Here is a 14,110-nt window from a genome sequence, read left to right as displayed (position 1 = left end):
TGTGTTTGTTAGCCAAAGGTGCAGCTTGCCTAACAAGCTGCTGATACTTTCAAAGCACTGTGTGTTATCCAGCAAAGATTAGACCTGTGAAAAAATTAGTAGTTTGAACTGAGTCCCACAGCAAGATTTATGAATCTGTCTGGCCATGATTTAATAGCAATAGCTCCTGTCGCTTTCTGAAGGCAGACATACCCTGCTGTTGTGGGGCCCTGCTTACGCTCACCTTTAACTGTCCCCCTCCCTCCTGCCTTCCACAGAAGGAAAACCAGCTGACTTTAGCCTGAGTTCTCCTCCTCCCTCAGCTGCCTTCAGTTGTTCTGGTTTCACAAACTTATCCCATGCCAGCAGTCATCTGTGGCCCCCATGGCAAAGTATGAGTTAAATTAGAGATGTTGCAAGTCACAGCTGGTGTTATGTGTTCGTCTTGAAAGGGGACTTGGCTGTCAAGAGGTACAACTCGTGCTGTTTTGCCATGGAGAGGGTGTATGAATGGAATAAAACACCCATGCCCAGCTGGCAGAACAGGATATAAGAGGTTGGGGCAGGAGGATGCAAGATGAAAGATAACAAGGTTACTTCATCCAGCATCCTCTTTCCTATTCCTGGCTACTTTCTTTCCCCATCCTTTCACCAGAAGGGTAAAGCAGGACAAGCAGGGATGTAGGTGTGCACTGAACAAGGAGGGACAACTGCATAGCCTCTTTCCTCTGGCATGATGGGGTGGCATCAGCCAAAAAGATCTAGGAGGCACTAGGACACTGATATTTTCTTACCACTTCTGAGAATCACTTTAAAAAGTGGTTTTAAAAATGACAGAGCTATGATAACAGAAATCACCCCAGGCCCACAACCTACTCTTACACAGGCTCTGTCCAGTGGCAAGCACCCTCCCAAAGCAGCCTTTATGGTTTATTTTGCTCAGTATTGAGGCAACTGAGTCCTCGTCCATGTTATTCTCATCCTCTATATGATAAGGGAACACATATGGCCACTTGCCTGGAGCCCCCATGTAGTAGGAGCCTCATAGGCCCATAGTATCCTGTTACCACATTGCTTTGCTGACACTCCCTTATGCATAATGCGCCTGTGATTACTTGCTAGAGGCAAGAAGCAGAGGCCACTCCTCTCCTATGCTCCTTAAATAGTTAAATGCATTGGTCAGCTGGGAGCAAGCCTGACAGCTGAAAGAGGTGCTGCTCCCAGGACAGAGCCAGGTCTGCATGTAAGTAAGCTGTTTGATAGGTACAATATTTCATAGCCGTTGTTATACTGCCTGGGGTGTCTGCAACTTCCTCTACATAGTGATAAGTAGGCACTGGTTTAAATGTTCATTTCTATTTTTCCATTATTTTGAATATATTTACTGGATTTTTTTTTTTCCTAAAGTGTTGTTCTCTGAAAATTATCTCTGTTTAACATTCAAGCTACCAGTAATTTAAAAAAAAAATAGCTAGGTATGGCATTATACATGTAGCTCTGTGGGTGTTTTTATATTTTAGCATATGAGTGTAGGGAGAGGAGAAGTTTATACACACATATTTGTGTGCATGGATTTATGCCTACTTATGTGACAGACAATAGTGCTGTGTATCTCTAGTTGATGTGTGTGGGACACACCTTTGCACACACAGAGAAAATGGTCAAAATAGAAAAACAATCCTTAGGTTGTGGAAAAGCAGTGGAGAGGGGAGTTGGTAGAAAGGGGAACAGATCCATCCTGGAAAAAAGGCTGATTTCTAACCTGTGTATCTAAAATGATGAGGAAAAAGTAGCAATACAGATGTTGGAAGCCTGGAGGAGTGCTGATGTGGCATCCCAGTATCTTTCCAGCATTGTCTGGGGGGGGTGAATGTGCATGTATACACAGACCTTACTTGTACAAAGCCATCTGAAGACTGTTCTCTCCTAGAGGCCTGGTGTGGCACAATGGCAGCCACCAATTCTTCCCCTAGCTGCCACTAAAGGCAGATCCTACCCTAGACTTCTTTCTCATTTTGGAGTGAACACTCAGGTTCTGCCTTTCAGTGGCGTTGCACTTGTGCTTGGACCCCACAGCCTGCTGGTTAAAAATCCTCAGTGTGCTGTGTGCCTGGCCTGAGGAAAATTAGGCAGCTGTTAAAGTTAACAGGCAATACTCTGCCCTTTCGGCTTGTTATGTCATTTGCGTGAAGCCTCTTAATACTGTTTTCTGGGGATTGGTACCTGTTGTGTTGTTTTTCTGTTTTATTTTGTATGAGAGGGAAAATTGTTAGAAAAGCATAAATGCATACTCTTCCCTCGCCGTCCCCCTCTCCCCCCATGTTTTCTGTACAGGCAAGATGTTAATGTAGTGAAGGAGCACATGGCACCGTGATACCCACACTTGCAGATATTGTAAGTGCCAGTCCAACATTTAACTAGTTTCGCTGTTCCAGAACAGAAAATACTGTATTCCTTAGAAAGCAGTGTCTGAGAAACTGTGTATCAAAGCACTGAGCTTTTGTTTTCAATTTTAAAAACCCAACAATTTTTACACATTGCTAAAGGAGCAGCCCCACTCCAGTGGTGGCAGGAATTGGAGAGCTCATGCCAAGAAATTCCAAAGGGCAGCACGGAGCTGTGGCTCCCAACTGGAGATCATCTTCCTGAACGTGAGAGGGATGGTCCGTCTAGCTGCTGTCCTATCTCCAAGGTTCTGGAGAAGAGCTTGAGTTGACCCATAAAGCAATACAGTGAGTGAAGAAGAAGGCCCTCAACAAAATGCAGGCAGTGTAGGCACTGGAAGTAATAAACATGGGTAAAAGCATTCAAAGCTTAGCCTCACTTTTATATGATAGCAAATGAGCATAGTTGTGGCAACTGGGTACAGGATAGTCTAGGGGTGGGCAGAGGGTGGGTTGTCTGGGTTTTTTTGCAGTCAGATTGCAAAAAGTTAGGAACTCCGTCTATCAAGAAGACTAAGGACCACTGGTGTATCTCTGAACTTTGGTCCTCTGCAATGTGTTGTAGCTTGTCATAGTCAATGACAATGACTAATGAGCCACAAAACCCAGGTCAGCCAGTATAGCAGAATAGGCTGGAGAGGCAGAGAAGGGAAATGTAGGTTTGGGGAACAGAGAAAATCTTGTTCTAAGGAAGTCAATTTACTTTCCGTTAATCTTTTTCAGAATAAAACTTTCACCTAGTATTCATAGATCACTTTTTTCAAGTTGGGCCCTCTGAAAGGGGAACACCAAGACAGATTTCGCTTCTGCGGAGTACTGTGATCACTGATTTTTATTGCAGACAAGTAGATGTAGCCAGACTTGGCTGGGGCACAGAGAAGAGAAGTTTTGTAATCTACAGGCGGTTTACTTGTATCTGGCTTGGAATCTGGAAGGAATCTTGCCTTTCTATTTTTCTCTATAGATCAAAAAATCCTGGTTAGCTAAAACCTATACTCTACCTGAACCATGTGGTCCCATACACCTACTGTTGATGCAATTAATTATATTCCCTGGTGTTATCTCCAGCTCCTGTGCTGCGGTTGTAAATCTCCTCACACCTCTGCGAATATATCCCATGTAAGCTCTACACTCGACTCACGCAGCCGCCTGTTGTGGTTATTTGGCTATTAATAGATTCCAGGCAGACCAGTCACAACCCAGCCAGCAGGGTAAACACATTCATTAAAAGGTAATAGTTGCAAGAAGGAGGAAACCTAACCAGGAATAGCTAACCTTAATCATCCAGGATGTTCAAGCAATTTCAGACACCCAATCGGCACTTCAGTGGTCCAGTGATGGGCTCATCCTAGCTGGAACAGAGAGGAAATGCCTGACTTCCCTGAGTCAGGTGTAGTGAACATCCCAGTGTGAGGCACAAGGAGGGAAGATAGAACATCTCCTGCCACCAGTGCCTGCAAGCAGGATGAGAAGGGGAAGAAAGCTGCCAGCTGGGGATGCCGGCTGCCCTGACCTGGGGTTCAGGCCACTATTTTTTCCAAGGGTAACCCTTGTTTTAATACTACCAAATGTCTCTGGGGTGACTGGAAGGCAGAGCTGCTCTGAGGGACCTTTCTCTAGGCTGCATCAGAAATTTTTCAGTGTTTTCTATTCTGTTATTCATACCTAGCTCTTTAAATGGTTTCTTGTATGAGATTTAAAGGGAGTGATCAAATCCTCGGGTATTTTAAATCACCAGAGCTCTTGTTGCAATATGTGGGACTGCTGCCTCAGTTTGTACAGACCCTTTGCAATGGGAGAGCTACACAGATTAATCAGTGCTGCCTAAAAAGCAAGGAAAACTGCAACAGGGAAAGTGAATGACTTTAAATTAGTAAAAGTTGCATGTTTGGGATGAAACTCTTGGCTTCTATTTACAGCTCAGCAAGACGTTATAGGCAGATTTGCACAAGGCTTTTCTAAGATTATCACATGCTTGCCAAAGAAGGGGATTTCGGAGAACCAAAAATTATCCATAGATTTGTATCAAAATTGGAAAATCATTGCTGCCAAAAGAAAAAGCTTATCTTTTTGGATGTGGGATTAGGAGATGGAGTCAAAACTTTGTATCTTGAGATTTTTCAGAATGGAAGGATTCCGTGGTTTGCTTAGTGGCAATGATTTAAGTTCCTCTTGTGCTAAAAATGACTTTGGAAAAAGCTCATAGAGAAGACAACCTCAAAAAACATAATTTGGCAGAAGATAATTTCTCTCTCAAGTTTCTTTCTCAGCAAGATAACAAACTTACACCAGTTTGGGTTCATTTAGTTCCTTCCCACAGCTCTTTTTCAATTCAGCAGGTTTTTACTGTGGATGATTTAGTGTGAACGGCCCTTCCACTCAGGAGCCAGGGCTTTAATACCATTACTATTGTCCTCTCCCCTTAACAGTGTTATTGTTTGAATTATACTGGTACCTAAGAATGAGTAATCCTGTTTCCATTGAGATAGTCGCTGGAATTGGCAGCATTATTCCTGTGTCTTGATTTTGACTCTACGTCACCAGCAAAACAAAGTCAGCCTAAGGGAGTAGTATGTGCCCGTGCATGTACATGCACGTCATTCATGCAGAGAGCAACAGCTTTTGATTCTCTGAATTCTTGTGCTAACTTGCCACCAACTTTCACCATGGCTCCCTGCATGCAAGACATGCAGCTAGATAGCTGAGTGCAGTTAGCTACACAGCAGAGGAGAGGAAACAGTGTGAAGGACCTGAACCAGAAGACACGAAAGGGCAGGTGTGCATTAACTAGCTAAGTTGGTTCTTTTGTTTTGCTTAGCTTTTGCAGACAGAGTGGAAGCGTAAGATGGCTTTCAGCAACCACACAAACAGCAGTTCAGTCTTGCCGAATTTACTCCACATGTTTGTGGAACAAAAGAAGAACCTTCGGTTCAATAATTTCAGCAACCCAGCCTTGGAGATGCAAGAGGAGATAATGGCCTCATTTTATATCCTCATCATCGTTGGGTTTTTTGGCTTTCTTCTCTTTGTCATGATGCTCAGCAATATTGTTTCCAGCAAGCCTGAAAACTACATTGACTATCTCTATTCTGGGAAGCTTAACCATCAGAGAAGCAAGGTGGAGCTTCCAGGAAAGGAGAGCAAAGACACTTTTTTTATCATCAACAGCACAGCCTTACTGGAGCTGCAAAGGCAGGACGGCAAAAACAACCCTGGATCTGAGGTGCCAAGCACAGACACAGTCCTGAGGAATGTATGAAAACGGATTCTTTTTATTATCATTCTGTTGTGCATACGGAGCCTAAACAGGGATATTTTTCATTCATGAAAGCAAGAAATGAGGAGCTGTGCCTGGACAAATGCAGACTGGTCTTGTGCAAGCTTCCCACATGCAGCTGTGAAGGTACCAGAGTGCAACCTGTGTTATTTCAGCCCCAGGCTGTTGGAGAAGAGGCTGGAAATCATGTCCTTGCTGGCCTAGCTCTTTTATGACTGTTTCTATCATGTGTTTTTTGTGGCTTGCCTCTTGGGAGAATGGAAGGCCTGCCTTTGCATGCTGTTGCTTCAAGCAGGGCCAGTACGTTTCCAGCTGGAACACTGTTGGTGTGCCTGCTTGCTGTTATTATTTATTCATTTATTTATTTGGGGGGTTGGAGCTGCCAGTGAGCCCATTGGGTGCACACCCTGCAAGCAGAAACAGCCACGACAGCCTCTGTGTTCACCCTCACCGCCGTGCTGGTCATACAGAGGTGGAGGCAGGCTGACCCATGCCCAGCCCTTCTGGAAGGAAGGTTATTTCAAGCGTCTGGAGGCACATCTCAGACTTGAACTTGTTAGCTCGCTTGGCAGGCTTGGTCTGCAGTGGGTTTTTGACAGTGGTCATGCATTTCTCAGCAGCTCTCTTCCTACATGTCAGCCTGTTACCAAAGTCCAAGACAATGAAGAGGGCCAAGACATCCTGACATCTCCTCAGGTTCCCTCCCAGGGCTCGCCTGGACAACATTGGGGCTGACAAGCCACAGCTGTAGCCCCGAAGGTTGTGCCACCATTGAGTCGATAATCCCAAACAAACTCTTTCAGTGTTTACTGCTAACCCCCTCATCATTAAAATCCACTGAGCCCTCAGCTGCTGCTGCTTCCTCAAGTGGTAGACAGCAAACAGAGGGGTGCTGTGGTAGTTTTAGGGTGTCTTCTGCAGGCCACCAAGCCTCAGCATACACAAGAAGGAGGGGTTTTCCCACCACATGGCTAAGGGGTGTTCAATCCATGTCCTGTAGAGCCTTGGCATACAAAAGTCCAGGATGGGCAGCTGTGGAGAGGCAAACGTTGGCAGTGGGCTTCAGCTTGCCATACTCGGTCCACGCATTCACTGGAAAAAGCTCTGGAGCCTGCAAATCAAAATGGTTGGAAACTGGTGGTGCAGATACTCCAAGATCTTTAAGACATTTTGTTACTGAAGCAAAATCCTATGAAAACCTATCAAATTGTATGCCTGTGGGATGGGTCTTGCTGGTTCCACTGAGCCTCCTTTATGTTGCTTTGTATGTTTGCTTTTTGTTACTGTTAGGAAAAAAGTTCTCCACAATTTTGTACCCTAGGAAGCATTATTTCTTAACTTTTCTTAAACAGCACTTTACTCTATCTGTAGCTTCATGTTTTGATACTATGATTTCTTTCTTTTGTTTTTATGTATCCTTTTCTGCCATGATACAGTAGTATTATTGTGGGATTTTGCCAGTTTGGTCCAAGCCAACTGCCTGGAAATGATTTACTTCACGTGGGTTGTATCCTGGGAGTTTCCAGAGCCTGATCTTGTAAGACATATTCCAAGGCTGATATTCCAGCTGATAGCCAAGATGAAATCCACACCACTCTCTTGGCTTTCCATGCTGCTTCTTTGAATTCCAGAGATTCAGCTTTCCAACACAGACATCTCCTTTTTTGGACAGGTACATATTCCCCAGACACTGTCTCCAGCAGAGGCCAATTAGGCAGTTGAGTTAGTTTTGGACTCCATTGCCTTTGGCTTCATTACCATGTCTGGTTTAATAACTATGCGGTTTGAGCCAGGATCCACTGTTTATGCTCACTGCTCCTGACTGCACTCAGTAGCCATGCTCCCATTGCTTCAGCTCAGCTATTCAGATCTGAAAAATGAGAGGTGTTTTAGATAAAACATTTGTAGTTTCAAGTTTGTTCCTTCTGCCCAGCACGGGTGTTTTCCAGAAGGTGGCGGGTATGACTGCCCATTTTGGAAAAGGATCAATTTCTGCCCAGTGCCTGCTTTGTAGACCCAGCTTATCATTTTTTCCAGTCATGCAAATGTGTCAGGAAGCAGAGTCAAATTCCTCTTTCTATCATGAGTGTTAGATACAGGTTTCAGACAACCATCACCCATGCCAGGTTCTGTGCAGTGAAATTTCACCTCCTGCTGCAGTGGCTGCTGCTTTTCTGATGCAAGGAAAGCACCAGGCTGGAGGGTGAACTCCACAGCCATGGGAAGTGCTCTTTGCCTCTCTGCAAACCAAGCTTCTGAAAACTAATTCACTGATGATGTATGACAGAAGTCTACTGATATCCCCTTTGGTGTCCCCTTGGGGACAAGCCCATTACTGCTCACACCCTTACAGGTAAGCAGCTCTTGCTGGCAGTCTGGGGTGGGGATGAGGTGAGCCCTCCCTCTCCCTGTGTTCACACTGCAGCAGGGGCTCTACATCCTGTATTGAGAGCTAAAGTCAGACCTCTACGACTCAGGTAATGGAGCTAATCGCTCTGTCCCTTTCCCAGACTCAGGCACACCCCTCAGCAATATGCCAACCCCTTGGCCTTGAAGCTTTCCCTTATGTTTTTCCTTCCCCACCTCAGGGACACCCATATGTGTCTACATACGCTTTCAACAACATCTGATGAAAAGCTTGAACTCCTAAAGATATCCCATTCATACAGAGTCTAGGCAATAGATGGCCGAGTATTTCTACCTGAAATAGTGGCTGTGGTTAGGCAGAAGCTGTGACTGTGATGCTACCAAGGGAATGGCTGATAAGCTCAATGCTGGCAGAGAGCCCCTAATGCTGGCAACCAAATTTCATCAGTTTTCACAAGGTGGTCTTTGGGGGAAAATGCCAGCAGTTGTACTAGCTCCGTTCTGAGAAGTTTAGGGTTCTTACTTACATATTGGCTTAATTTATTTTCGGAAGTTTACACCTTTTTCTGTTTCCATCCTGAGGCCATCTTTGATTTTGGTGAGTGCTTCTCTTACTGGTTCCATTGTGGATCAAAAGCTAAAATTACACACTTTTGGAAAGTCTCATTTGACACCAGAAATACTACTTAGCATGGGACTTCATCTGGTGTTCAGGACTTCATCAGACAGCTAGGAGGGAAAGTAGATTATTTAAATTGGGTATGGTATTTGTTAGAAAAAGGATCCTATTTTTTCTTACTCCATATAAGACTGGAAGATAACCAAATTCCCTGTAGAATAATGTTTTCAAGTGTTGGTTTTGGAAAAAGAAATAATTCAAACTTACAAAAATTTTAGATAAAAATAAAATGTAAAATTTCAAAATTAGCAACTTAATTTTATCTGCTACATGTAATATAATACAGCAGTAAAAGCATCCACTGTTTGCCCAACATCATGCATACTCTTTATGTGTATTTCATTATGTTCTCTATTTCATTACGGTTTTATCTGGCATTTTAAAATAAAGGGTTTGTGATGATTTTTAGCTTGCGTATAGAATGTGGTGACTGGTAACCTAATAACATAATTACTACTGAAATGAGTAATTGGTATGTAACTGATAATTGGTATCCTAATTGCTTCATTAATAGGGACTTTGTTCATGGTAATTGGTAAATTTGTTATTTAGCTAAAAGTGGTACAATAGAATTTGGTGAAGCACCATAAAAGTGCATGGGGGGTGTGTGTGTCACTGCTCAGCCCCCACTTGTGTACACAGGCAGTGATGGAGGAGCTGGCAGCAGGCCTGGGCTAGATCTCCCACCTCCTTCCCAGGGGGAACAGGAGGCCACTAAGCCTGGACACCCCTGTGAAACGCTCTCTGTGCTACTGAGCCCACCTCCCCACACCCACAGACAGCCTGGGGGGCAGGAACCACCCACGGCCAGTGCCCTGCGTGTGGGGTGCGGGGTTGCAATGGCTGAGTGCGCTGGGGGTGGTGGAGAAAGACAAGTGGTCCCAGCGCTGATGCCCAAACCCCACCCTTCAGGGCACTGCCTTACTGCCAGGGGCAGGTCTTGCTGGTAGGTCAGCAGGGCGAGAGCAGGAGACTCTGGTGCAACGACTGAAGGGTAAGAGAGCAATCGAAAGTGCCTTCTCCCAGATCCCAAGCGCACTTGTGGGGCAGGGCCTATGCCCAGAAATTTTGCACTGTGTGGCCTTGATAGGGAATCTCAGAAGTCTAAAATGACAAAGTTTGGAAAGGTCCCTGCCCCAGCGTGCTCACTGGCTGTGTAGACATGTGGTGGGAGGGAAAAGAAGCAAAAAGTAACACAGCAGCCTAATGGTAGCACAGGAAATAAAATACATACTTTTGCATCTCAGTCCACTGCCTTATGTCTGCTGCTCAAGTTTTTTAAACGATGTTGAGATGCTGGGACCATGAATAATAGTTTTTAAAGCAGGTTAACAGGGGAGTTTATGCCCTATATGTATGGGATAGAAGAGAATACACTTCTCAAGTAGTTATTCTGAAAAGGCTATGAAAGCAGTCCATCCCTCCCATCTCTCTACATATCAGCTGCATCACCATTGGTAATTTCGTAACCAGTTAGTCTCAGACCAATTCATGGGGGTTTAAGGAGACAGGGCCATCCAGAGACGCAGGCACAGTGATGCTACCTGACAGCATAATAGCATCACCATGTCCTTCTGGGATAGCGCCACAATACAGTAACACAGACCTCGCCTGTGCCTAAGGCCTCAGAAGCAGAAAGGCTGGTTTGCACCTCCTTCATCCACCTTGCAAAGTCCCTTCATCGGCACATGAAAGCACAGACAAGTGCTCAGCCTAAGGAACCAGGCTGTCTTTGTCACTCTGCATTTGCCTTGATGTTGCAAAACCACAAAAGCCTGGAGTGATAGAGCAACGGTTTCAGGTCTGTTCGCTATAGGGGGTCCAAACTGATGAACATCAAGCCTGATTTTCCTGAGCAGCCCCAGTGGTACCTACATGGGTGGGCCAGTTCAGAAGAGGACTGCGCTTTTGAAGCGCATCTCCTGACTGCTGCTGCTGTGCTTTGTGTTGCCTCATGGAGCAGTCTGAGACCACACAAATGGACTGGGCACCACAGCTTGCAGCCTGTGAGCAGCTCGTGGGGGATGGCAGCACAGAGCTGCTGCTCACCACTAGTGACAGGGGCAGGTCTGAGAAGGACAAGACAGGCAGTGTTAGAGCCATCCTTAGCCTGGCACAGCCAGGAGGCCTCAGGGACAAGCCTGGAGAGGCAGGAGGGAATGGGGAAGGAGAGGGGAAGCCCTACCTCACTTCTGTACTCAGGGACACTGCCTGGATGTTGTTCCCCTGCCTTGTTTCCTACTGGCATCCATTCACAATCAGAAGGTAACTTGAAAGCGAGAGTGCTAAAAGCAACATGCTCTTTTTGTGTCTATCACTTCCATCTCATGCACAATTAAGTAAATCCTTTCTGGAGAGCAGACAAGGAAAAACCACCTTCAATTTAGCTAACAGGAAATATGATTTGCAGTTCCAGTGGGTATCTTGGGTGGGATGCTTGTCACAGGCACCTCTTGATAGTTGTTTCGACACTTTACATCCAGTTCTTGAACAGTGAGGTCTCTAAATCAGCATTTTGGGGGACCTCAGGAACTAATCAGGCCTCTAAACCTGAACTTTTCAAAACTAATAAGCACCTCATAACTCCAGTAGGACTACTCATGTCAGTATACCATTATGCTCCTGTTATACATTTATTAAGGACAAAAGCTAACAAAAAGAGAAAGGTATACCACAGTGTGAAATAGTAATAGAGATGAGTCAATATTATTTCATGTTGTATTCTCATATGAATAGGTACTGCATATTCAGGAATTTTTTTTCATGTGTGTACAGTCTGAATCTGCCATAATTTTGCATCTGGCTAACAAACCATATAGGCTTCATTCTGGGGATATACCCTTCTTATATCAAATTTTCAGACTTCTGTTCTCCACATGATGATGCTAACATGGTGTGCCCCATCATTCGTCTGCCTCAGCAAGGAGAACATCCAGACAGCTGTGTTAGACCCCGCTGGCCATATTAATTTTCAGACATTTTTTGACTTCACAGTTTTCCACTGTGTTAGGGGGAAGGAAAACTAATCCAGAGGGGATAACGCAGACCGTGGGGTGTCTCAGTTTCAGAGATGGGCAAGGATGCATGCCATCATCAGAGACTGACACATTTGTGCTGTTCAGCTCCATCTGGCAGGCTGATGATGCTGCCAGCATTCACTCCCAGCCTTGTAGGTACAGCTAAGTGTGAGCAGTTTAACAGTCTTGTACTAACAAGCTTGTTCCTGCAGTAACATCCTGCATGTGCATCTGCAGGAAGGAGACACAGCTAAAAAAACCAAATGGGTCAAAATAATCTTCATTTTCTGCTGCTCCACAGCTTTCCCCAGCTGAACACTTGCTGCTGTTGGTTTGCCTGTGCACACATGCACATGCGCACACATATGCACACACACACATGCACATGCGCACACACGCACATCTTCCCCTGGCTGTTTCAATCTCCCTGGGCCAGCTGCATCCCTATTTTGCCACATGTTCCTGTGCCCCTGTTTTACTTGTCATGACAGCAGGGTCGTACCTGTCCAGCCTTCTGCTCTGACCTTCATTTCAGCCTGTATGTTCATATAAGACCACACGAGAAATTTTCTTTTTCCCCCATAATCCCTTCTGTTTCTCTTAAGGTGATGCTCACCCTTGGAGGGGGTGATGGTGTTGGTGTTGGGCTCAATGCAGATCCCTCAGGGGTTTGTCAGTAGGGCCAGCACAAAACGGAGGAGTGGTTGAACAAAGTGGGAACCTAAGAGGACTCTAGAAAGCAAATTACTCCTAAAAATGCCTCACCTCAAAGCGATGTCTGAGGCATCACTTATTTCTTTCCCCTCCAAGGCCTGGAACTGGGCAGGTTTAGCATGATGGACCTTGCACAGGCTGCTGTGCTGTGCTCTGTGGGGGTCCAGAGGTCCTCCTTCCCCCCATAACAAGACAACCAGGGTTCAAGACCCCTCCTCCACTTGGGAGGATTTCAAGGCCACATCTTCCATCAGGCAACATGCTCGGCAGGGAAAGAGGGAGTGGTTTCTACCACTGGTCTCAAAGCTCAGGCACTGGCTCACTCTCCATGCTGACTTTGGGCAGCTCTTTCCTCCACATGTCCATCCCCCTGGACCCCTTTTGGCGGTGCCTGGCTGGCCCACAGATGTACACAGAGCCCAAGCACTCACCCAGTGCTGTGAGAGAAGGAACCACGATGTTCAAGATGAGCAACGCCCCAATGCCAGAAGCCGCTAGCTGCACAGCTGCAGCCTTCCCATCCTGATGGGACCACTGTTTTCCAAGATGCCTTTGGATCAGCCACCTGAAGCCCCTGCTGATGCTGTTCTGGTTGGGTGACACCAGGGCAACAGGTGCATTGTGAACTCTGCAAGCATCCTTCATGAGCCCTGAGACATCAACATGCAGCGCTTCGCAAATCTGCTCCTCAGGCACGTAATTCATAGGGGCTGCTTTGATGCTGCTTCAAAGAGGCAGTGCCTGCAGTATTTAAGAGCTCTGAGGATACTGCAGCTTAATGGTTTCAACACCATTTTTGTAGGGGAAACAGATATTCCAGAAAGTCTTAAAACAGGAGAAATAATATCCGAGGAGGCCAGACCGTGCTGGCTGGTATGGATGCTTGTTCATGCTGGCAACAACCAAGGGCAATAGAAAACTGCTATTAAGAAGTGATCTGCCCATCCAGTAGCAAAATGGTATCTTTCAGGAGTTGTGTGAATCTCTGACCATGTCCTGTGGGAAGTGCATAATTGTGATGAGGGATAAAAATGCAGCTGATATGTATTGGAGAAAAAGGTGGCAAGGAGCCAGAGACGGGAACTCTGCCGTTCCACCAGAAGTCTACATGTCCAGCATTGAGTGTTGCCCTAAAGTTGCTAGAGCAAATAGCCATGAGCTCCTTGTGCCTTTTTCTTAGGCATCTCTACCCTATGGACATTGCCTGGTTTTCTTTGAAACAGTTTATTATAAACAGGAAAGACTTTGCCCTGAGGTCTATTGAGAGGACCCAATCCTCTAGGGATATCCTTTTCAGTGACTCATTTGTTAAAGGAATAGAGAAGATGAGCCCAAACAAATGGAAGGTAGCGATTAACAGAGTGAAGAGATCGGAGGACTACTACCTTGACACACCTTCTTAAATAGTTCTTCCTGCAAGTCAGGCTTCAAATGTGATTTGATTGGTGTTGAATGAGTTACCCTGCTTCAGCCCTGCCGAACCCTTTCCTTCAAATGGTGTAAACCAAAAAAACCCACAGGTTAATAGCATTGATAAAAGAGATAACTTTAAATCCAAATGTTTCACTTCAGGTGTATTCCATGACTAGGTTCATATGCGCAATACTTGCACTGGGAAGGGACGGTTAATTTG

At 45.5% G+C, this 14,110-nt stretch overlaps 1 protein-coding gene across 1 annotated transcript; it reads left to right on the top strand.

The window, feature by feature from the left end:
* Positions 1 to 13,140: 13,140 nt before the first annotated feature.
* C1H21orf140 (chromosome 1 C21orf140 homolog) lies at positions 13,141 to 13,880 on the top strand. Its single transcript, XM_074929085.1, is given in 3 exon segments — positions 13,141 to 13,385; positions 13,387 to 13,650; positions 13,652 to 13,880. Coding segments are annotated over 3 exon segments (738 nt in total).
* The last annotated feature ends 230 nt before the right edge of the window (positions 13,881 to 14,110 follow it).

This window comes from Athene noctua, chromosome 1, assembly GCF_965140245.1.
Source record: "Athene noctua chromosome 1, bAthNoc1.hap1.1, whole genome shotgun sequence".
Classification (NCBI taxonomy): domain Eukaryota; kingdom Metazoa; phylum Chordata; class Aves; order Strigiformes; family Strigidae; genus Athene; species Athene noctua.
The sequence above is the reverse complement of the archived record's forward strand: the minus strand, read 5'-3'. Positions and strand labels throughout refer to the sequence as shown.